At 37.5% G+C, this 24,984-nt stretch overlaps 1 protein-coding gene and 1 pseudogene across 1 annotated transcript in view; both read right to left on the bottom strand.

Annotated features, from left to right (window-relative positions):
• The window catches only part of SCMH1 (sex comb on midleg homolog 1 (Drosophila)), a 157,803-nt gene that overhangs the window by 92,058 nt on the left and 40,761 nt on the right, over positions 1 to 24,984 (bottom strand). Inside the window, exons 6-7 of the mRNA XM_008065492.2 lie at positions 22,142 to 22,376; positions 182 to 270 (exon numbers count right to left, since the gene is read on the bottom strand). Of these exons, the coding sequence (XP_008063683.2) occupies positions 182 to 270; positions 22,142 to 22,376 (324 nt within the window). The remainder of the gene's footprint in view (positions 1 to 181; positions 271 to 22,141; positions 22,377 to 24,984) is intronic.
• On the bottom strand, positions 11,258 to 11,881 carry LOC110596324 (annotated as a pseudogene).

The following is a 24,984-nucleotide window of genomic DNA, read 5'->3' as shown; positions in this document are numbered from 1 at the left end:
TATATTCCTCTGGGGATAACTGCTGCCTTATCAGGTACTTAAAAATCTGACTGAACTAATTTTTGAGAAGGCTTCCTCAGGTCATAAAGATATTATTAACATCAAAGGCTTAGTAATTAGAGGAATCTAAGTATTTGACCTTAAGCAGCTTAGAGGTGGTGATATCTGAGGAACAGCATACCTTGTGGAAAATCCTGATGGGTGCCATCTCTGCTCCATTTAGCGTCTTCAAAAGGAACATGGGCCAAGAGGAAGCATTCAGTCGAAATCCTGAAGCAAACATAATGGGCAAGATTAAAAATACGTTTTAAAAGATATCAAGTTCTCCCTTTGGAATCCAGTTACTCCTATGCTGTGATAGTTACAGAATGATAAACAGGAAAGAAGTTAAGGATTAAATAAATAAATGCTTCATTAGACAGATGAGGAGAATGAGGCACTTAAGAGGGAATGTAACTTATATAATGCTCCAAAGTAAGTAGTGGGACAGAGTGTCCAAACCAAGTTTTCTGATTTCAAGACAAGTATTACTGACTATATATCATAATTCCTAGAAAACTTTCCTTGAAAAATCAAAAAAAGATGTGAGATAAAATTAACAAATACTTAGAAATTATCTAGAAGGCAGAGTGTGAAAGGGGATATAATAATCTAAGAAGAAATCAAACATGTCAACTGATAAACTCAATATGCAAGTAAATCATTTTGGTTTATCTAATATAACCTAACTCACTACTTCTCTACTTTTTTCTGTGTCAAGGAACAATGATGTTGATGGAGATCATTCTATCCAAAAATCTTCATTTTCCAAAAAAAAGAAAAAAGAAACCTAGAGAGGTTAATTGTCCATTGCCATCTATCAAGTAAAAGTCAATATGTACCATTTAATGAATTGTAAAAATAAGGTCATTATTATAGTTATACCTCCCACTTAGAGCTCCAAGTGCTTCTTTCAACTTAGCTTCAATTTTCCATCCTGAGATATCAAAACCTAATGTGTTTTGATAATCTCCCAACCTACCTCAGCCTTCCCACTCCAGACAAAAGAACAGATAAACTATACCAAAGCTGCAGAACTGGAAATAATGACAGTAGGATCTGATAATGAGTCCTAGGAACTGTGCCAATCACTTTCCATTGACTAATTTAATCCTCAAGATAGCCCTAGGAGGTATTATTATCTTCATTTTATAGATGATGAATGAGGCACAAAGTTAAGTAAATTGCTTAAGATTTCAAAGTGAGCAAATGACACAGACAGGACCGAAACAGGCAATCTGACTCCTGAGCCCACACTTTTAAACTGTCAATATGAGGTAAAATAAAAAGAGAAAAATCAGTTTTTAGAATATAGCATCAATTAATAAATATAATTAAAATTGGGAAGGCAGTGAGAAGAGAGAAGAAAATTGAAGTAAAAAGAACTGCCACTCCATGCTATTTAAACTTTTACTGCCAAAGCAGGCTAGGCTAAGTCAACTTTCCCAAGATCAAGAGATTTCTTGAGATAGCCCATCCATATCAACAACGCCAATAAGCAATGTGGACATTACTATCACTTAATACAAAACTACCATCACTTACTTTTTGCTTGTCTAGCTTTTTTTCCCCTTAAAAACAACAACAACAAAAACACACACTCTAACTCCAGGTTATTGATGGAGATGTCAATCACATGGCCCTACCTAACTGGCCATGTGGTGAAAAACAATGCCATTTAAGACCACTGAATTCCCCTAGTCCAAGTATATATATGTGTTCCAGGTTGGGCCAATTGTTTTCTGACATGATGCTGATGTTGGAGAAGAAAGTCTTTCTCTCTCTAAGAACATGGCTTATAAGGATGTGTGTAGATCAGACATGCCTATGTGGAGAACAAACCTAAAGAAAAAGCCAAGGTAGGGCAAGAGATGGAGAGAGACGACAGTATTTAAAGCCCCATATTCGGACATTTCATACCAGATAAATCTTTGAATTTCTTGGTTATATGAGTCAATAATTCCTGTCTCCTCCTTTTCTCTGCTCCCTAACCTGATTTGAGCTGGGTTTTCTTGCTGCTACTCTTCCCTTGATCACAATAAATAAATAAATAAATAAATAAATAAATAAATAAATAAATAAATAAATAAATTTCTCCAGAAATGGAGGCCTGCTATGTTTGTGGGAAAACAATTCTCCTTAGGTCAGGGAAGGGCTGAAGCAAGTCAAACCTAGAGCAACTTTGCCATTACTGGTTCGGTACACTTATGGATAAGGCGAAGCAAGGCACAACTGTTCTAGAAAACTGGTCTCTATACCCTGGTAAAGGAGAAGAGTAGGGAAACTTGACTGCATAATTAGAAAAATCAGGTTTCATGTCCTTATCGCTTAACGACTACAGTGCCAAACCATTTAATTCTTAATTCCATTTTTGAAGAAGAGGTTATTGAGAGGCTCCTGTCTCACCTGGAACTTGAGAATCTAAAAAATTCTCTCAGCCCTGAGAATCTTTATAATAATATTATCATAACAGCTAATACAGGGGATGCCAAAAAATGTATATACATTATAAGTATGACATTCACTCAAAAGATGGCATCAATCAAATGAATCGTAGTATCACCATGGGACAGGCAAGACAGTCAAAGAAAATTGCAGAAGCATGGTTTCATCAATGTCATACTACATATTTCTACAGTAATTTAATTCAACTTCAAAATAACATCTCTTAAAATGTGTATACATTTTTGGAACTCCCATATATATTGAATGCTTGTCATGTACTAAATACTTTATATGACATTTCTTATCCTAAATTTGAAATAATATCATGAAGTAGGCACTCATATTATCCCTACTTTACAGATGATGAAACAAAAACTCAGAGGAGTAGCTCATCCAGGGTCCTACTAGTAAGCGGTGAGACAGATTTCAGTACATGGTAATAGTATGTTAGATCTCATGGTTCTCTATCCTGTTTTACCATCTCCTAGAAAGATTCTTCAAGAGTAGAGGGGCAAACCAGAAATGTTACAAACCCAAGAAACTGCTAAGGTATCTTATTTCCCAACACTCAAGGTGATGTGAGACCCTCTCCCCTCCAAATTCAAGTGTGTCCATAATTTGTCTCAATAGTCTTAGGGAGTCATAGCACAGAATTTTAACACGGAAAGGAATCTCAGAGGCCATCTAGCCCAAAGATTTTACACTGCAGATGAAATCTAGAGGCTAAGACACTTGTTCATGATCACAAACTCATCTTGTAGAGTCAGGCTAGAATCTCAGACATCTTATCTGGTTCTCTTTCACTACACTCTATTTCCTCCCAAAGTTAACTATTATGTGCTTCGTATGTGCCAGGCTCCATGTACTAAGCACTTAAAGTGGATTATCTTATTATTCACTACTACAACTCTGAATTAGGTACTAGAAATGTAGCACTGTTTCTGAAGCCAGACTAGAGAGTCAAATTCAGCTCTGCCACTTACCAGGTATACAACTTTTGGCAGATTACAAAATTTCTCTCTAGCTTCAATTTCCTCAACAATAGAGAAGGAGAAAAATAAAAATGACTTCAATGGGTTGTTCTAAGGGTTAAATAGGTTAACACACGAAAAGAACTTAAAACACTGACTGGCGGCATATGAGGGGAGACTCAAAAAACCCAGAATTTATTTATAAGAAATTGTGTATTTATTCTTACATGTTTAAACGTCAACCACCTTCGAAGTACTCTCTGTTTGATGCAACATACCTACCAAGATGCTTTTTCCACTGCTCAAAACATTTTTGAACTCATCAATTTTGATGCCTTTTAAGTGCTTTTGCTGTCTTTTGTTTCACCTCTTTCACACCGGCAAACTGCTTCCCTTTGAGGAATTTTTTTTTTGTGAGTTGGAGCTTTGACCTGCTGGGCTCTGGTGATCCTTCCTCCTCAGCCTTCCGAGTAGCCGGAATTACAGGCATGTGCTATCACGTCCGGTTGATTTTTTGATTTATTGTAGAGATGAGGTCTCGCCAAGTTGCCCAGGCGGGTCTCGAACCCACGGGCTCAGGCAATCCACTCACCTCAGCCTCCCAAAGCGCGGGATTACAGACTGAACCACCGAGCCCGGCTTGAGGAATTTTTTCATCAGGAAACAAAAGTCGCTGGAGGCAAGATCAGGTGAAGAGGGAGAGTGGGGCACGAGAGTCATGCCATTTTGGTCAAAAACTGCTGAACACTCAATGCAGCGTGGGCAGGTGGGCTTGTAACTCACCCATCATGAAATGGGCAAATGCAGTGGAAACCCCCCTCACCGCCGCTGCCAAAAAAAATCACTGAAGTCGAACGCAGTCTCTCACAACAACAATGCTAGCTGGTGCTGATGGGTTCTTAGAACACTTACCTAGTGGGGGAAAGCCTGTGCTACATCCCTTCAAAAGAGAATTCCAGTTTTGGGGGACTTTTTGGGCCTCCTCCCCCACATATAGTAAGTATTAGATAAATGTTGGCTATTATTTTATAATTTTAGATGAAATTAAGTAAGATAAGATATCCAAGATAGCCAAAGCTAATAACCTAGTAAATAGCAGAGCCTGGAACTGACCCTAACTACTCTGTCTCCAGAGTTTTCAGCACTAATCATCATATTAGTATCTTCAAATGTTTCCTCACTCAGCCCTACCATGCCTTACCATCTTACCAGAAAAGGTTGGAGTCATAAACTTGTCAAAGAAGGAAGAGAAGGGGAATAAAAACAATAATTTGAGGTTCTCTTCAAATTAAGCAATGATCTGGGTATATACAAGGAATATGACAAGCGGGTAAGAAGAAATCCTAACCTCTAATTATGGAATACTCAGTGCTCAGTCATTGGCTCACTCTTCTTCTCAGTCCCCACTCTCTTCCTGTCAAATGATGACTGTCAATTTATATCTCTAGCCAAAACCTCTGCCCTGAGTTTCATGTTCATATATCCAACCGCCTTATTCTATAACTTTACTTGGAAGTCTAAGATATCTCAAAATAAGTAGTCTAAAATGAACTGATTTTACTACTGCCACTAATCTTGTTCTTTCCTCCAGTCATCCCATCTCAGTCAATAGTATGACCTATTAGAGGCCTGGACCAAAAAGACTAGAAGTCATCCTTGGTTCCCTTCTTTCCCTCACCTCCAAAACCAGTTAATCAGCAAGTCTTGATGGCTTTTCCATTTAATATATCTTAAAGCAAACCATTTTTCACTGTCACCACTGCTATATTACACTAATCTTAACAACAGTCAAACCTTGACCAAGCTAGGCATAGTGGTGCATACCTGTAGTCTTAACTACTGGGGAGGCTGAGGCAGAAGGATAGGAGTTGGAGGCTGAAGTGAGCCATGATCACGCTGCAATCAAACCTGGGCAACAGAGTGGGACTCTATCTCTAATAAAACATAAAACCACCACAAAACCTTGTCCAGCCTACTGCAACAGCCTTTTAACTAGACTCCAGGCTTCTACTTTTGCTTCCCTACTGTCTGGTCTCCCCACACCAGACAGAATATGTTTGTATTTTTTAAAATATAAACCAGATTACATTACTCTTATGCTTAAATCCTATAAAAATAAGTTTACAAAATAAATCTAAACTCCTTCCTCATGTTTACTAGGTTCACATGATCTGGAATATGCATTATTCATCTCATTACTAATCTCATATCACTCCCTTGTTCCCTCACTCACTGGTCTTTCTGTTCTTCAGATACACCAAACTGTTTCTTTCTGCGCCGAACACCCTTTCCTCAAAACTTTAGTTTTGTTTAAATATCACCTCCTAGAGAGGCCTTCCTAGACTACTCTACCTAAAATAGCCTCCTAAATCTATCCTGCTCCCTTCTTATTTACTCCTAGCTGTTATCATTGTCTGAATGTCTTTTTTAAAAAAATTTTAATGTGTATGTTTTCTCTGACTTGAATATAAGATCCATGAGAGCTTTATTAAATTAAGGAAAAAACCCTCTACTTATTAGAAAGGTGCCAGAAATTGACAGATGGTTTATCATTTTATTCCATTTAGTCCTCACAAAAAAACATATGGTAGAATCTATTAACATGAGGTGAGGCAACTGAAACTCAAGGTTATAAGTCAAGGTAATTTTTCAATGGCCATACAACTAAGGTAATGAATAGCTAAGCTAATAATATGAATTCAGGGAAGTGCTCTGTGTTTACCTAGGATTTATTTTTTAAATCTTCATAAAGAACCAGTCCTAAAGAGCTTCCAGGTGCTCCCAAGACTATAAGACCACTGAATAAGCTAGGGTCCAGTTATTTAAACTAGCAGTGACTGACTGATGAAGCTCTGGATTTAAACATAGAGCAGCAGGTCTATAATCATAGTTCACGCCCTCTGGTGGCAGGTAACAGAACAGAACTCACACCAAGAACCACATGCAGGTCCCAGGTCCACCCTGCCATTGTCCTGTATAATACAATAATTCCCAATGTAGTGAAGTTATCAGACTCTATGGCTATCAACATGATTCCATGACATTCTCAATTCATTCTCTCTTTCCAGAAGAACTTTACATATAAATACATGTATACAAATATGCCATGAACTCACTGAACAACCTTGGACAAATCATTTACTGTTCCCTTTTTCTGTATTTGTCAGATGAGGGCCCTAAACTAAAAGCAGTGTTTCCAAACCTCAGTTTGATGGACTATCTAAGTTTCACTCCAAGAGTGAGAGAAATGAGTAGAACTAGAAAAGAGGTGCTGAACAAATGGTCTTCCCTGAAGAAAAGAAAACCTAACCTGATGGTACTTAGAAAAGACTGTTAGGATCCCTTTTAGTCCTGATAAGACTCTACCACTGATTCTCTGCTACACCCTCATATACGAACTCAAGTACAACTTAATTCAGATTAATTTAATTGGGGGCAGGGGTTGTGACTAATCTTGAGATAACTAAAAGTGTAGATGTGGATAGGTATAAATGGTTTTGGCATTATTCAATGCCAAGAGCCTTGTTGCAAAAAAGAGGGAGTTCAGAAACCTTTTTAAAACTACCTTCATAAAAATCAGCATTTAAGCCATCATGGTCAAAGGCACTTCTCTCTAAATTTTTTGTTTCCCCCCACCAATTTCTATAAAGTTCAAAATTCTGTAAGTAGAAGATGAAATATTTTTTTAAAACCACTTTTTCACTGACCCTAGAGGCTACTCAGCAAATGAAAAGATTGATCAGTGACAGGAACATACAAAGGATTCCTTTCAAGTCAATGTGTATACCAGAGCTTGTGACCAAATTTGCAAGCAGTGTATAATAGGATCCTGACACAACTGACTAGAAACCTCACTAGCAGCTAGTTTCTGCTCTAGACTAGTAGCTCTCAAACTTGGACACTGGAACCCCCTGGGGGACACTAAAAAATATATCAGTTCCATTCCTAGAAATTTTGATTCAACTGATCTGAGGCAAGGCCTGGACACTGAAAATTTTAAGAGCTCCCTAGGTGATTCTAACAAGTAGTCAAGTCTTGAGAACTACATTACAGACAGCCCTCTTTAGAAGACGTAATCACACGATTAAGCAGTAGAATCAGTCAGTAATAACAGGGAACTGTGAAGAAAAGAACAGCAGCTTTGAGATAACTTCAGCTGAGGCGAATCACTCTACTCCACTACCTTTTTTCCACCATACAATACTTTAATGGAGAAGAATGCATTTCTAGAGCAGTAATTCCCAAATATGGACCAATTATGATAGAATCTCAGGAAAGCCATTTTGCCACGTAGAATCCCAAGCCTTGCTGCCTAGAGATTCTGATTCAGCAACTCGAGGGAGAAATTCAGAGGACTGGGGAACATGAACACACACATACATCACACACACACACACACAATTATATAATTTTATTTTAAATACCTCACTCCAAAAAATTGTAAACCTAGAGAACAGTAGCAAAAACCGTATGATGAACAACTAGGTACCCTTCAAGTAGATTCAGCAACAATTAACATTTTGCCACATCTGTTTTTCATCTATCAACACATACTTTTCCCCCTGAACTATGTGAAAAATGGAGACACTGTGACACTTCACCCAAATTCATCAGTATATTTAAACAGACATTCTCCTACAAAGCTGCAATATTGTCACGCTAAAGAAATTTAACAAAAAATATTTTCAATTATCCCAAAAATGGTCTTTATAGCTGTGTGATTTTTAAAAAACAATATAGGAGCCTATCAAGAACTGCATTTTGTTGCCTTGTTTCTTTAATCCTCTTTAATGTAAAATAGTCCTGTTGCCTTTTGTTTGCTTTTTCAAGACACTGACATTTTTAAGAGTCTAGGTTAGCTGTTTTACAGAATGTCCTATAATTCAAACTTTTTCTGATTATTCTCTCATGATTACATTCAAGTCAAAGAGTTCTGATAAAAAATACTACATAGGTGATGTTTAGTGCTTCTCATTGCTCTACTTCAAGAGGCACGTAATATCAGTTTGTCTAATTACTGATGACACTAAATTTGCTCACTTGTTAAGATTTCTTCATTGTAATTTTCCTTTGTGATTAACAGTAATCAATGAAGAAAAACTTTGAGATTATGTGAATATCCTATTCCCCAACATGTTTTTTTACGCAATGGCTTTAGCATTTACTGGTTACTCTTGCCTGAATCAATTATTAAAACAGTTGCAAAATAGTGTTTTTTCTCATTCCTTCTATTTAATAGCTCGCATTCTGTAAAGGAGACTTTGCCCACCAACTCAAAAAGTTTTTTCTTCGTGTATCACATGGACCCATGGATACTACTACTGTCACTCTTTTACTTTTATTACATTCTTTGATACACATATTGCTCCAATTTTGGTAAGAGTTCTTTAAGTTGCTCTTGTGTCCTTTTGATATGCTCCATCATTCTTTGGGACTTCTTTGCTCTCTGGCATAGTAAGATGTTCCAGATTCACCTTATATTATTTCTTCTGTTCAGTCTTGGAAACAGCCATTTTTCTAAGGAACTATAATTCCTTTTAGAGGGGAATGAGATTTAGAAACTAAAATCAAGCTGTGCTCATTGCTACTGAGGTATAAATGCTTCTAGGTTTTTTCAGTGGACAAATTCTTGGAAAATATATGTGCATATATATAAATAATATATATTACATATTACAAGAATAACATGCATGCATACAAGTATATTTTAAAGTCAAAGAGATGCACTACAATTCAAATCCAATATTGCAGGATTCTTCCTCAACTTCCCAAATTCCATATTAGTATCTCATCTACTCTATTTTCAATATATGTAAACTAGATCCAGATTATTATGCCCAAACCACTAACATTATTAAAATTTTCAGTCACTGCTTTTCAAATAATTTCTTCTGCGCTCCCTACCTCTCCTTCAGGACTCCAGTTATACATAGGCTGCATGAAATTGTTCCAAGGTTCCTCAATGCTTTATTTTTTCAGTTCTTTTTCTCTGTTTCATTTGGATAGTTTATGTTGCTGTTTTTAAGTTCGCTAATCTTACTTCTGCAGCAATTCCAGCAGTAATATGCCATTGATACCATACAGTTTATTTTTCACTTGAGACATTACATAGTATTTTCCACCTCTAGAGTTCAATTTGGGTCTTTTTAAACTTTCATTCATCTACTCATGATGCCCAATTTCCTCTACCTTCTTGCACAAATATAGCATAGTAAATAACTGCTTTACTATCCTTGTCTCCTAATTCCATCATCTGTGTTATTTCTGGACTCTATTTAAAATTGGCTAGTTTTTCTCGTTTGTATGCCTGATAACTTTTTTATTGTGGCAAAATATACAAAACATAAATTTGCCATTATAACCATTTTTAAGTGTATGGTTCTGTGGCATTAAGTATATTCACAATGTTGTGTAACCAACACCACTAAAAATCTTCAGAACTTTTCCATTTCCTCAACCAAAACTCTGTACCCATTACACTCTCCATTTTCTCTTCCCTTAAGTCCTGGCAATTACCATTGCACTTTCTGTCTCTATGAATTTGACTTCTTTAGATGCCTCATATAAGCCACAGAATATTTGTCCTTTTGTAACTGACTTATTTTACCTTGCATAATGTCTTCAAGTTTTACCCATGTAGCATGAGTCAGAATTATTTTCCTCTTTAAGACTAAATAATGTTCCACTGAACACACATCTATAAAAATATAAACAGAACACACACACACACACACACACACACACACACACACACATATATATACACACACATATATGGTATTTTATTTATACATTCTTCTATCAGTGGACGCCTGGATGGTGTCCACTTTTTGACTATTGTGGATAATGCTGCTAAACATGAGTATACACATATCTTCTTGAGTCCTTTCTTTTGAGTATTTACCCAGAAACAGAATTGCTAGATCATATGATAATTCTATCTTTAACTTAAAAACAAAAAAGACATGAGGTCTAGCTATATTGCCCAGGCTGGCCTCAAACTCCTGGGCTCGAGTGATCCTCCAGCCTCAGATTCCGTGGTAGCAGGGACTACAGGCACATGCTATCTTTAACTTTTTGAAGGACTGCCATACCATTTTCCCTAGTGGCTGTACCATCTTATATTGCCATCAACAACGTTAAGGGTTCCAATTTCTCCACATCTTTGTCAACACTTGTCATTTTCTTTCTTTTTAAAAAAATAATGCTCATCCTAATAGCTATAAAGTGGCATCTCTTTGTGGTTTTGATTTGCATTTCCCTAATGATTAGTGATGTTGAACGCCTTTTCAAGTGCTTATTTGTCATCGGTATATCTTCTTTGGAGAAATGTAATTCAAGGCCTTTGTTTCTGCTTTTGATGCTGTATTATCTTTTATCAAGGTCATGAAAATTTCCTCCTGTTTTCTCCCAAGAGTTTTTAGCTCTTATATTTGTGGTCCACTTGAAGCTAATTTTTGTATACGGTTTAGAGGTAGAGTACAACTTTACTATGGCCTCAAGCTCCTGGGCTCCAGCGATGCTTCCTGTCTCAGTCTCCCAAGTAGATGGAACTACAGGCATGTAACACTATGCCAGCTAATTTTTTGTAGAGACAGTGTTTCACTTTGTTGACCAAGCTGGTCTTGAGCTCCTGGCCTCAAGCAATCCTCCCACCTTGGCCTCTCAAAGAGGTGGGATTATAGGCATGTGCCACTGTGCCTGGCCTATAAACATACTTTCTTTCAAGTTAACAATGCATTACTCATTTTCTAGTTGTTATTATTTTTTTATGGTGGCATGAAAATTTATTAGAATGTGCCTTAATATAGGTGCTGGGGCTTGCCCATCGTGCTCTTGATGTATACAGCCTGAATGTTCTGCCAGTTCTTCTTGAGCAGTGACACCAAGTTGACAGCCAGGTGGATGTTATACACAAGCTTATCATCTACCATCTTCACGTGGCCAATGGCCACAGTCAGGCATGCCACCTTCTTCACTTGATTGTGGTCTTCACCTCATCAACTTTGGTCACCATGTTTTCATTGTGTGTCAGCAGGGAAGAGAACTTGCCAGCCTTATTTAGGCCTGAGTGAAGGATTCGTGGGATCTGCTTAATCAGAGACTCTGAGGTCAAAAAGACATCATACTTCATGGCCTGCTTCTTGACCAGCTTCCTGTTCTTGTTGAACTTCTTCAGAGATTCAATGTCCGTGTGCAGGATGTCCACAACCTTAGCTTCATCACAGTGCTTTCTGCTGGTCCCCCAGGACACACACAGAGAACTTGGGGCGGGAGGCGGACTTGAGCCTGACAGTGCCCAAGAAGCGCTTATCCTTCTGGAGGTCATAGTTCTTCAGGTTGACCTGCAGCTCTACCATCTCCAAGAACTTCCAGCTCTTGGGTTAGTTCTCTTGCAGGACTTTCTGCACAGCCTCGTACAGCATGTCGCTTTGCTTCTCATGGCTCTTCAAGCCGCAGTATGGGAAAGGAACCACTTATTATTTTTGCTCAGTAGTGTGTTGAATTTTGTCAAAGTTCATATGTTTTTCTTTTTCTTTTTAATTTTTATTTTAAGGATGTGGGGTACAATTCAGGGTTAGGTATACAAATGGTCATTGTACAGGAAAGTTTGGGCCCACATGTTTATCTTAGCTATCTTAATGGGTTGAATTCTATTAAGGATTTTCTAAGTTAAATCTTTTCATTTCCTGGCCCCCAAATCAACCTACTATGTCTGTCCTGATGAATTATTTTAAAAAATATGTTAAATATTAATTCCCAATATTTTATTCAGGATTTTTGTAATAATATATTCATATATGAGATTTGTGTGCACACATATGCGCACACGTGTGTATGAATCAGGTTTAGGTATCAAAGTTGTACATGCCTCATGAAAAGAATGTAGATGCTTTCTTTTCCTATGATCTAGAATTACATAGTCCCATACAATAGCTACTAGTAACATGAGGCCTTTTAAGTTACAATTAAATACATTAAAAATTCAGTTCCTTAGTCACAGTAGTTACTTCAGGTGCTCACTCAACAGCCATATGTGACTGGTGACAACCATACTGTATAGCACAGATATAAAATATTTCTATCATCACGGAAAGTTCTGCTAGGTAGTACTCAAGTAGCACTGAGATTATCAGGTCCTTAAGGCTTTGCAGATTTCCTTGTAAAATAATCTGCACATGGTGCTTACTATAGGTACAATTGCTTAAAAGCTTTTAAATGTTTTTTATAATCTGTCTGAACATTGCAGTGTCATTGGAGTCAACTTTCACAAATAGTAATTTCTCATTTCAACTAATTTTCAAATTTATTTGCAGTTATTTCCCCTTTGTTATTTCTTATTTTCTACATTTGTGCTTACTCCTTTTTTCCTTATTATGCTAACTAGAGGTTAACTATTTCATTGATTTTTTTTTCCCTCTCATAGGACCAGTACTTTGAATTATGGCTTTTCTGTTTCCTAACTCATTTACTTCTTCTGTCTTTTTTTCTTTTTCCCTTGTATTTGCTTTGTGATTCTTTTACTAGCTTCTGAGTTGGGAGTTTAAATTCCAATTTTCATCCTTTCATTTCTACTGATGTCAAATATTTAAGGCTGCACATTTTCTTTTAAGCATGGTTTTAATTGTATCTCAAATTTCTGATGTGTGATGCTTATTATCATAATGTTTTAGGAATTGTGGTTCATATTTCCCTTTTTCAATCAAGAACAGTTTAGATTTTTAAATTCCGAGGTAGATCATTTACAATTACCTGGTTTGACATGCATACACATATATACACATACATGATCCACCTTACTCATAAAAGCCTTTTAACCTTTTGTCTTCTCATCCTGTCTTATCTTGAGAGAGGTATGTTAAACTTCCTATTTGTATGACTGTCTATATTTCTTTGCTTCGCCCATGATTCTGTTTTATGAAGACACATGTTTTATAGTTAGCACTTAAATATTTATAACTATTACATTTTCACTGTGAGTTGTGTCACCTTTATGAATTATAAAGTGGCTTGTCTCATTTAATGCATCTCAGCCTGAATTTTATCTTGTCTAGTATTAGAATCGCAACTTCCAGTCAGGTGTAGTGGCTCATGCCTATAATCCCAACACTTGGGGAGGCTGAGGTGAAAGGATTGCCCAAGTTCACAGGTCTGAGACCAGCCTGGGCAACTTGGCGAGACCTCATCTCTACAGTAAATTCAAAAATTAGCCAGGCGTGGTGGTACATGCCTGTAGTCCCAGCTACTTGGAAGGCTGAGGTGGAAGGATCGCCTGAGCCCAGCAGGTTGAGGCTGTGGTGGCTGTGAGCGAGCCACTGCACTCCAGCCTGGGAGACAGAGTGAGACTCTAACTCAAAAACAAACAAACAAACAAACAAAAAACAGAATTTCAACCTCTACAATTAGATTATTGTATTTCCTTGGTTTACCCTTAATCATCCTTCTAGTTTTAGCCTTTTTGATTCACTTTACTTTATAAATGTCACCTGTACACAGCATCAAGTTGGGTTTTACTTTGAGCTCCAATCTGAAAATTTTTCTTTCAATAGGTGAGTTCAATCCATTTATATTTGTTAATATAAAGTATACATTTGGTCTCAAATCTGCCACATTATGTTTTATTTACTGTGTTGTCCATATTTAGTTCATCTCTTTATGCGGTCTGTTTCTTGATCATTTTGTTCTGTTGGCATTCAGAAAGTTCTGGATTTTTGTTTTGGTGGTCACTTTTATACTAATACATTTCATAATGTCCTTAATTCCTTTTCCTTACTGAGGATTTATTATTTGTTTTCTCAACTTTAAGTTGTATCCTTTGATCTTATCTAAAGACATTACAAGAGGAAATGGGTTTGCTTCCTGATTACAGTATATTTGCTTGACAAGTTCCTGCAGCACTCCTATCTTCTCCAATGTTGGTTTCCTACAGTGCATGGCAACCAGTGGTATCCAGTGGCCAGCAGCAGTAACAGCCTTACCCCCTACCTTGGGTAGTTTGGTAGCAGAGTTCCTCCAGAGAGACACCTCTCAGTGAACAGCTTTCCCCAGGACTTACAGAGGGTAAGTTTCTAACAAGTTCCATCAACATCTGTGTGACTTCTCTGTCATCCAGTGAGCCATAGCTTAGCTGTGCCCCCTCAACAAAGTCTACACCTCAGTCCTGGGGGAGGAGAGGCTCTTCCTAGGCCACTCTATCTCAGCCTCAGGGTAATAGTTTCTTTTTATGTTTACTATTACTATACTCTTTAGAGTTTTTTTTTTCCTTTACTAGTCAACTCTCATTACTCCAATCCTCTGTTATAGTTAACAATTATATTAAATTTTCTGTGTTCAAATTACTGTGTTATTTCTCTCCATTAGACCCAGACTGATAAACACATTTACACACACCCATCCACAATTATTACACATTATTTTACCCTTACCCCTACGTTTTTGTCTTAGATTGATCACCTCTTGGTTAGATGAAGTTCTTTCTCCAATTTATTCCTCAGGAAGCACCTGGGGTTACCATATTCCTTGAGTTCTCACATGCTCAAAACTGGTTCTGTATAATCTCAGTACAAGAACAGCTTGACTAGAAATAAAATTTTTGCTCCCATTTTTTTCCTTGACTATCTTGAAAATGTTGCTCTACTTTGCCTTGCTTTGTACTTCGCTGTTGAGAAATATGATGCAAACCTGACTTTTCATTTGTAAAATACTTTTTTCCTCCAGAAGCTTGAAGGAATTTTTCTTAGAGTGTAATAGTTACACTCGAATATGTCTTGGAGTTGACCAATCTGAATCAATTTTTTTGGAATAAAGTAGTTCTTTTAATATATGGGTACATGTCTGCTTTAATTTCTGGAAAATTTTCTTATTTAAGTGTTAAGTCTGTTCCATTGTTTTACTTTCTTCAGGGGCTCCAATTATACATGTATACACACATATATATGTTGGATCTTTGGTGACTATATTCTGTATCTAAGAGTTCCTTTGAGATATTTTAAAATCTTTTCTAATATTTTTTATATACTCTTGGCTATTTTTCTTTCCCTCTTCAATGTCCCTTATTATATTTCCAGTTAAATCTATTGTCCTGTTGGTCGCCTTGGAATTGAGTCCTCAATTGAGATGATCTTGCTTTTTTTCAGTTTTTTTCCTGAGTTTGGACAATTCTATGTTCACATCTATTATGCATTTCTAGCCTGACTTTTACAATCTATGATTCAACATTATTTTTTTGTATCTGCCAATACTTGCTAACTAAAATTGGGTTGTTGTGTAATTTTTCCTCTGATTAGTCATTGGTTTTAGCAGAATTTCATTAGTTGAAATGGTTTTATCCTCTTATTATGTTTTTCTCCATATAGAAACTTTTTATGGATGTTGAGTGCTATTTCCTGAATATCTTGTATTTTCTCAGACCAGCTAAAACAGGGAACATGGGTCATGAGTTTACATAGTGAAATGTGGTTTCTTTAATAAATGGGCCTGTTCAGGATGGGATGAAAAAGACTATCATATCTTTTGATTTTATGATCCTCTTGTGTTCTGTATAACTCTAAATGTACCCCTTGTTTTCTTTTTTTCCTTCAACATTAAGCCTTCTTTTTCCACAAAGTTAGTTTTTCTTCCTAAGACTGCTATCTCTAGTCCCTCACACTATCACCTCAAACCCTCCCTTCTGATTCTCCCGTAGTACATACTCAAATTCACAAGGACTTAGCTCTGTTCTCAGTATTTCCCAATCTAGATGGGACTATTTTGGGGGGTGACCTTAGCTGCTAGGTTGCCATTAATTTCTCCCTTTTTATTACAGTTTCCACCTGCATAAACTCTTCATTCTGGTATGAATCTGGTACTGGCTTTGATGGTTTCAGATCTTTAAATCCCCACTAACAAGTAATTGAAATTTGTGGTATTCTTGATTCCTATTTATATTTAGACATAAGCTATGAGTGGTTTGATTGGTTTTCCTTTTTGATATCTGGGTTTCTGGAGAAGTTTTGGAAAGATTTTGATTTAGGTGCTTTTATTCCCAGAAACTTATATATATATTTTAAATTTTTTTGTTTTATTTTTTAATAGCCTCTCAAGATGCTTTTAAACAGTGGTTCACAAAGTAGTATAATAATAATACAGTACTATGCAGTATAAAAAGGAAAGATTATCTCCATGCTACTGCAAAGTCATCTTTAGGATGTATCAATAAGCAAAAAAAGCAAGGTTGAGGCTGGGCTCGGTGGCTCAGCCCGTAATCCCAGCACTTTGGGAGGCCAAGGTGAGTGGATTGCCTGAGCCCGGGTTCGAGACCTGCCTGGGCAACTTGGCGAGACCTCATCTCCACTATAAATCAAAAATAGCCGGGTGTGGTAGCGCGCGCCTGTAGTTCCAGCTACCTGGAAAACTGAGGCGGAAGGATCGCCGGAGCTCAGCAGGTCGAGGCTGCGGTGGCCGGGAGCGGCCATTGCACTCCAGTCTGGGTGACAGAGTGAGGCTCCAACTCAAAAAAAAAAAAAAAGCAAGGTTGAGAAAAGTATGTTTAGTAAGCTACCATTTATACAGGAAGGTAGGGAAAACACACACACAGACACACAGACATACACACACACCCCTAAATTTTTAAAAAATGGAAGGATAAATGATATGATTAAAAGATAGCAGTTACTTATGGTAGAAGAAATAGGGTGAAGGGTATTTCTCTAAATATCTTTTCTTTTCTTTCTTTTTTTTTTGAGTTGGAGTCTCACTCTGTTGCCCAGGCTGGAGTGCAATGGCACACTCACGGTCACCCCAGCATCAACCTGCTGGACTTAGGTGATCCTTCTGCCTCAACCTTTCAAGTAGCAAGAACAACAGGTACGCACTGCATTTTTTATTTATTATAGAGACAAGGTCTCGCCAAGTTGCCCAGGCTGGTCTTGAATCCACGTAAATATGCTTTGCTTTGTAGACTTGACTTTTAAGAATGATGTGTATATTTTACAAATTTATAAAGGAAAACTAATTTTTAAAAAACAATTCCATAAAGTCAAAAATAAAATGAAACAAATGAACTGTAGTGATCAAGTTTGTGGCACAGCCACCTAGAGAGAAACTAATCCAAATGAGCTTTGAATACATTATTTGTCAGTATTTCCCTTGAAGATAAGAAAAAAAATACAAATAACTCACATACTGTCACTAATCAAAATGGCAGTGGTGTTATTCTGAGACTGTTTATGAGTATAGTGGGATAAAGCAAATGAGTTACTTTATTGACATGGAGATCTAGGATTTTGTTGTGGTACATAAGAAATATGGATTTAAGATAGCAGAGAAGTAGGTTAAAACTATTATCTAAATTTTAGTGGGAAGTATCAACATGAACCAATGATGTTTTTATCTCAATAATTTTTTTAAAACATGGCCGGGCGTGCTGGCTCAAGCCTATAATCCCAGCACTTTGGGAGGCCAAGGCAAGAGGATTACCTGAGCCCAGGGGTTGAAGACCAGCCTGGGCAAGTTGGCGAGACCTCGTCTCTACAATATATAAAAAAATTAGCCGGGCATGGTAGCATGTGCCTGTATTTCCGACTACTTGGAAGGCTGAGGGGGAAGGATCGGCTGAACCCCGAAGGTCAATGCTAGGGTGGCCGTGAGCATGCCACTGCACTCCAGTCTAGGCAATGGTGCAAGACTCTGACTCAAAAAAAAAAAGTAGTTCTTGCCTATCTGTACCAACAAATCAGCCTAGTAGCACTGAACACTCTAGTGCTTAGATTATGGTCTTTAAATACTATTTCCCACTGAAAGGGGCCCAGGTACTTAGAAAAAATAGCCTGAAACATGCTGAAATTTCAAAGATCCAACTGTCTCTTGCACACTAATTTTGTACCCTGTGACTTTGTCAAAGTCCTTCATCAGTGTAAGAAGGTTTTCGACAGATTCTTGCGGATTTTCAAGGTCTAGAATCAGTAAAGAGAGATAGGTTGACTTTCTTTTTTCCCATTTGGATACCCCTGATTTCCTTTTCCTGTCTGATTGCTCTAGCTAGGACTTTCAACACAATGTTGAACAGGAAGGGTAAAAGTGGGCAGCCTAATCTTGTTCCAGTTTTCAGGGGAAATGCTTCCAATTTTTGTCCATTTAGCAATACACTGGCTGTGGGTTTATTGTAGACAGTTCTTTTTTTTTTTTTGAGTTGGAGTCTCACGCTGTCGCCCAGACTGGAGTGCAGTGGCCGCTCCTGGCCACCGCAGCCTCAACCTGCCAGGCTCTGGCGATACTTCCGCCTCAGCCTTCCAAGTAGCTGGAACTACAGGCGCGTGCTACCACGCCCGGCTAACTTTTTTGATTTATTGTAGAGATGAGGTCTCATCAAGTTGCCCAGGCAGGTCTCGAACCCGTGGGCTCAGGCAATCCATTCACCTCAGCCTCCCAAGGCATGGGATTACAGGCTGAGCCACCGAGCTCGGCTCTTACTATTTTGAGGTATGTTCCCTCTGTGCCTAGGTGTTCAAGGGTTTTTATAAAGAAGGGATGCTGGATTTTATTGAAAGGTTTTTCTGCATCTAATGATATAATCATTTGATTCCTATTTTTATATCTGTTGATGTATTTAACTATGTTTATGGTCTTGTGGATGTTGAACCAGCCCTGCAACCCAGGGATGAAAACTATTTGGTCATGATGGATGATTTTTGAGATGTGTTGTTGAATCCAATTTGCTAGAAACTTGTTGAGTATTTTTGCATGTATGTTATATGGAAACAGTGTGGCAATTCCTAAAAGATCTAAAAATTGATCTTCTATATGACCCAGCAATCTCCCTTCTGGGAATATTCCCAGAGGAACTCAAATCATTCTCCAAAAAAGATACCTGCACATGCATGTTTATTGCAGCACTATTCACAATAACAAAAACTGGAACCAACTGTGCTGCCCACTGAAAGTAGACTGGATTTAAAAAATGAGGAACGTACTCACAATGGAATATTATACAGCCATAAAGAAGGACAAAATTATGAACTTCACAGCAACTTGGATGGATTTACAGTCTATAATACTCAGTGATCTATCACAGAAACAAAGAACCGAGTACCACATGTTTTCATTCATAAGGGCACCCTGAACAATTATCATAATACTATAAGAAAGGATTGGCAGTAGTGAGAAACTGCCAGGGAAGGGGGGGGCACACTTCATCAATAAGAGTACCTGATCTCAAACCATGTGAAGTGGGGACCAAAGTTTACTTGTACAATGACCATTTGTATACCTAACTTGAATTGTATCCCAAATCTTTAAAAAAAAAAAGAAAGAAAATTAAGAAATCCAAGAGAGTTACCAAATAGTATCAAATAGTATATAAAAGAGTCAGGAGACAACTTATGAGGCTTCTGCTTGTTAAAGATGGGACAATTCAAGCCCTGATAAAGATAATTAGTATAATGGAGTGAAACATAACCAACATGTACAACAACAAAACCCTCCTTAAATAGTTTTGAAGGATGTTAGTAAACAAATTATTTTGAAAATTGGTAAATGAAGAAAAGAATCAAGTATTTAAACTGTCTATGCTGTATAAACAATATTTCAGGATAATCAAATAATTTATAAAAGTTTTATATTAAAGATATGGGGTACAATTCAGGATTAGGTATATAAGTGAAAAGTTTATTTTTATAAGTGTATCCCATTTAATTCATGTAAACAGAATGGCATGATTAAAATTTTCTATTTTGCAGTCATAACAAATTAATGGATCTAAACTGGGGTGAGCAAACTACAGTCACCGGGCTCGACACCTGTTTTTTGTAAATAATGTTTTACTGGAGCACAGCCCTGCCTATTTGCTTATGTATTGTCTATGGCTGCTTTCACATTATAAGGAAAAGTGAGTAGTTTTAACAGAGAATGTACAATCTGGAAGCCTAAAACATTTACTATTCGAGCCATTAAGAAAATCTGTCAACTCTAATCTAGATCAGGAGCATCAATGGCTGCTACATTATAAAACAAGAGACAATCAGACCATATATGCTTTCTGATAGAAGCAAATACCTCCACTTGTGAAATATTCTTATTAAAAAAAATTGAATGTTAGTCTGATGAAGTCTCTAGATCTAGCTACCAACTTCTAGGAACTAGGGTACAGAGAAAGATGTTAAATGATACCATAGGAATACAATCAACAAACCATAACTGCGGGGAACTTTAAAGACAAATGATAGGTTTCTCAACATATAAACTACAAGAAAAAAATGAGAGCGGAGAACCCACAAATTTTAAGAGATTGTAGGGACTTATCAGCCAACCGCAATGTGTAGATCCTATCTATATAAATCCTGGTTCAAAGAAACTATTTTAAACATGGAGAAAGTTAGAGAGAAAGAGAACTTGGAAAATTTAAACACTGATTAAAATATTTGTTGATATTAAAGAATTATCATTAGTATAAATACATATGATAATGGTATGGTTATGTTACCAAAAAACCCTTACCTACGAGAGAGAGACATACTAAATATTTCATGATAAAATGATACTATGACGTTTAACAATTGGGCAGCAGTGGGGGGCAGGGAGTATATACAAGTACAGATAAAACTAGATTAACTATGTGTTGATAATGGAATATCTGGGCTGCTATTTTTCTCTACTTTATGTTTGAAATTTACATTACAAATATTTCTTTTATAATGGGGGAAATGTTAAACAAGCACCTAGGGAGCTCCTTCAAATGATACATGTCCTCTAACCTTCAATTAATCTAGCATAGCTTCCTGAGGGGAATATAGCCCAGAGCCCATAACTCATCTGTCTCTACCCCCCAAGAGACTCACTGCAATAGTGATTGATAGTAACTGACAAGATGGGCCAAAACCCTCGGGTATACTGAAGGAGGGGGGAGGGGGAGAGGGTGGGGGGAGAGAGAAGGGGAGAGACAGAAACCTGATCCAGAAAAGAAAAATCCAGGAGGGTTAAGATTAGAGAAAATTCCAAGGATCAAGTGGGAATTTGGGAGAAAGGAGAAAAGAGACTCTTATAACAGTTATCCTTTCTACTGAGAGATTTTTCTCTCACTCCTTATCATCATTATAGGATTTGGTGAAAGCTCTATGTTTTTTTGAGGTAGGTTAAATGGCAACACCTCCTTTCAGCTTCTCAGGTAAACAGGCACTGACAAAGAAGAACAAAAGGTATAGTTACTTGTTAGAAAAAGAGTTTGGGAGAAGCTTGGCTATCGTAAGGATGCTCGGGGGCTCAGCCTGTAATCCCGCCACTAGGGAGGCTGAGGTGAGTGGATTGCCTGAGCCCGCGGGTTCAAGACCCGCCAGGGGAACTTGGCGAGACCTCATCTCTACAATAAATCAAAAATCAGCCAGGCGTGGTAGCATGCGCATGTAATTCCGGCTACTCGGAAGGCTGAGGCGGAAGGATCGCCAGAGCCCAGGAGGTCGAGGCTGCGGTGGCCGGGAGCGGCCACTGCACTCCAGTCTGGGCAACAGAGTGAGACTCCAACTCAAAAAAAAAAAAGAAATGGAGATGCCCAAATTTTGCAGTTCATTTCATTTTGGGGGAGGGTATCCTTTTTAGAGACCATATTACAAAGAAGGGATAAGCAGGGGACTCCTCTAGGCTTCCTCATAATAGGATGTTCAATTTTAGAGGATTTTAACTAATTGGCTAGGGAGAACTTGGGTTTACTTACTCACCCAAAGGGGGCTGTAGCATACCCCCATTCTTTTCACAGTTCCCAATGGGCTGAATTTCAGCTGAGTCAACCAGCCGCCAGAAGTCATTCTTGTTGTCACTGCCATCAAGGCGCAGGCGAAGGCGTGCACCTGTCAGTCCAACTACTGTGGCAATACAGGTGGATGTGGTGTTCCTGGGGTCCTGTGCTTCCAATTTCATGCTGATCTTGAATTCATTGCTTGGAGGTGTGTAGGACTGAGGAGAACAAACCACAGAGATTAACCAGATTAACAGCAAACCCCCAAATTAATGTTTTAGACTCAAATTGGTTACAGCTGGGCCAGGGACGATCACTCTGAATTACTCCCTAATAATTAGGAGAGGTTTCATGTAAACACTAAAAGATAAGCAAAAGGGGGAAAAATCACTTTCCACTGAAGCATCAAACAGACTCATATCAGTAAAAAAGGAAAAAAGTGTCTTGTATAGGCGAGTTATTTAAATGCTTTCTCACTCTATTTTCTCTAACTCCTTACTCCTCCAATTATAACATTTTCTTTTCAGGACCACTACATCCTATTAAACTATAATATTCTCTGTGTCACTTCATGGAACATTACAGCATACTGGTCTGTGTATCTACCACATAGAGGCTAGCTATTGGGGGTTGACTTTTTTTCTTACTTTGACAACAACTTATAAATAAATTAATATAATTGACAGACAATAAATTATACATGTTAGTAAGTCTTATACATCCATTAATGAATGAATCATCACAATCAAAATAATGAACACAATGATCACCCTCGAGTTTTTATGTGTTCCTTTGTAATCTTTTCTTCTAGCTCTTCCACGAGGACCCCTATACTCAAGGCAACCACTGATCTTTCTATCACCACAGATTGGTTTGCGTTTTCCAGTCTTACATAGAATCATAGAGCATATACTCTTTTTGTATAGCTCCTTTCACTTAACATACCTATTCTGATATTCCTTATCAGTAATTCATTTCTTTTTATTGCTGAGTAGTATACCATGCGGATGGACTTTTGGTTTGTTTCTAGTTTGTGGCAATTACACTCAATTACAAATCTTTGTATGGAAATATCTATTTTTTTCTCTTGCACAAATACCTAAGAGCAGAACTGCTGGATCATATGATAGGTAATATAAACTCACAGCCCAGAAAATTAACCCTTTTAAAGTGTGTAATTCAATAATTTTTAGTAAATTTCCTGAGTTGTATAAATATTACCCCTATCTGATTTTGTAACATTTCCATCTTTCCCCCAAATAACCCCCATACCCACTAGGAGTCACTCTCCACTTCCCCCTCAGTCCATTCCTTGGAAACTATTAATCTACCTTCTGTTCCTATACATTTGCCTATCCTGGACATTTCTCTCTTTTTTTTTGAGTTGGAGTCTCACTCTGTCGCCAAGACTGGAGTGCAGTGGTCGCTCCCAGCCACCACAACCTCTACCTGCCGGGCTCCAGCGATCCTTCCGCCTCAGCCTTCCGAGTAGCTGGAACTACAGGTGTGTGCTACCACGCCCGGCTATTTTTTGATTTATTGTAGAGATGAGGTCTCGCCAAGTTGCCCAGGCGAGTCTCGAACCCACAGGCTCAGGCAATCCACTCACCTCAGCCTCCCAAAGTGCGGGATTACAGGCTGAGCCACCAAGCCCGGTTTCCTGGACATTTCATACAGATGGAATTATATACTATGTGAATGGTTTCTTTCACTTTGCATAATGTTTTCAAGGTTCACCCATGGTACAGCATGGATCAGTACTTCATTCCTTCATTATTCATACAATGATTAATATTCCATGTATAAATATGCTACATTTTGCTTATTCATCAGTTAATAGATATTTGGGTTGTTTCCTCTTTTTGGCTATTATAAATAATGGTGTAATAAACATTTATGATATGTTTTTGTATGGCCATATTTTCTATTCTCGAGTATATATTTATGCATGGGATTGCTGGGTCATGTGGTAACTCTAACATTCTGAGTAAACTCTGAACTGTTTACTAAAGTAGTGCCAGGATTTCATAATCTCATCATCCATGTACAAGGGTTGCAGTTTCTCCACATTGTCATCAACACTTGCTATTGTCTGCCTTTTTGATGCTAGAGTCATCTAGTGGATGTGAAGTGTATCTCATTGCAGTTTTGATTAGTGTTTCTCTAATGACTAATAAAGAGTAGCTTTTATGTGCTTATTGGTTATTTGGATATATTTGGATAAATATTTACTTAAATTCTTTGCCCATTTTTATTTACTTACTTTTAATTTTTTAAACATATTTGGGGGTTTAAATGTGGATTTCTTACATGTATCTATTGCATATGTTACAATAGATGCATGTAAGAAATGTAGTGGTGAAGTCTGGGCTTTTATATATTCTAGATATAAATCTCTTATCAGATATATGATTTGCAAATACTTTCTCAATTATGTGGGCTACCCTTTAACTTTCTTAATGATGTCCCTGGAAAAACAATAGGTAATTTTTCAACCCTTAGCCCTCCTTCTTCTACCTTTTATAGTCTCCAGTGTTCATTATTCCACTCTGTATGCCCATATGTACCCATTGAATAGTTCCCAATTCTAAGTGAGAACATGCAGTATTTCACTTTCTATTTTTAAATTATTTGACTTAGGATAATGGCCTCCAGTTCCATCCATGTTGCTGCAAAAGATATGATTTCCTTAATTCTTTTTATGGCTGACTGTAGTATTCAATGGTATAGATATTACATTTTCTTTATCCAGTCCTTAAATGATGAACATTTAAGCTGATTCCATATCTTTGATACTGCTAATTGTGTGGCAATAAACATATGTAT

This window comes from Carlito syrichta, unplaced genomic scaffold (assembly GCF_000164805.1).
Source record: "Carlito syrichta isolate Samal-C Ts95f unplaced genomic scaffold, Tarsius_syrichta-2.0.1 Scaffold308579, whole genome shotgun sequence".
In the NCBI taxonomy this organism is placed as follows: Eukaryota; Metazoa; Chordata; class Mammalia; order Primates; family Tarsiidae; genus Carlito; species Carlito syrichta.
This window is presented reverse-complemented; position numbering and strand designations above follow the sequence as displayed.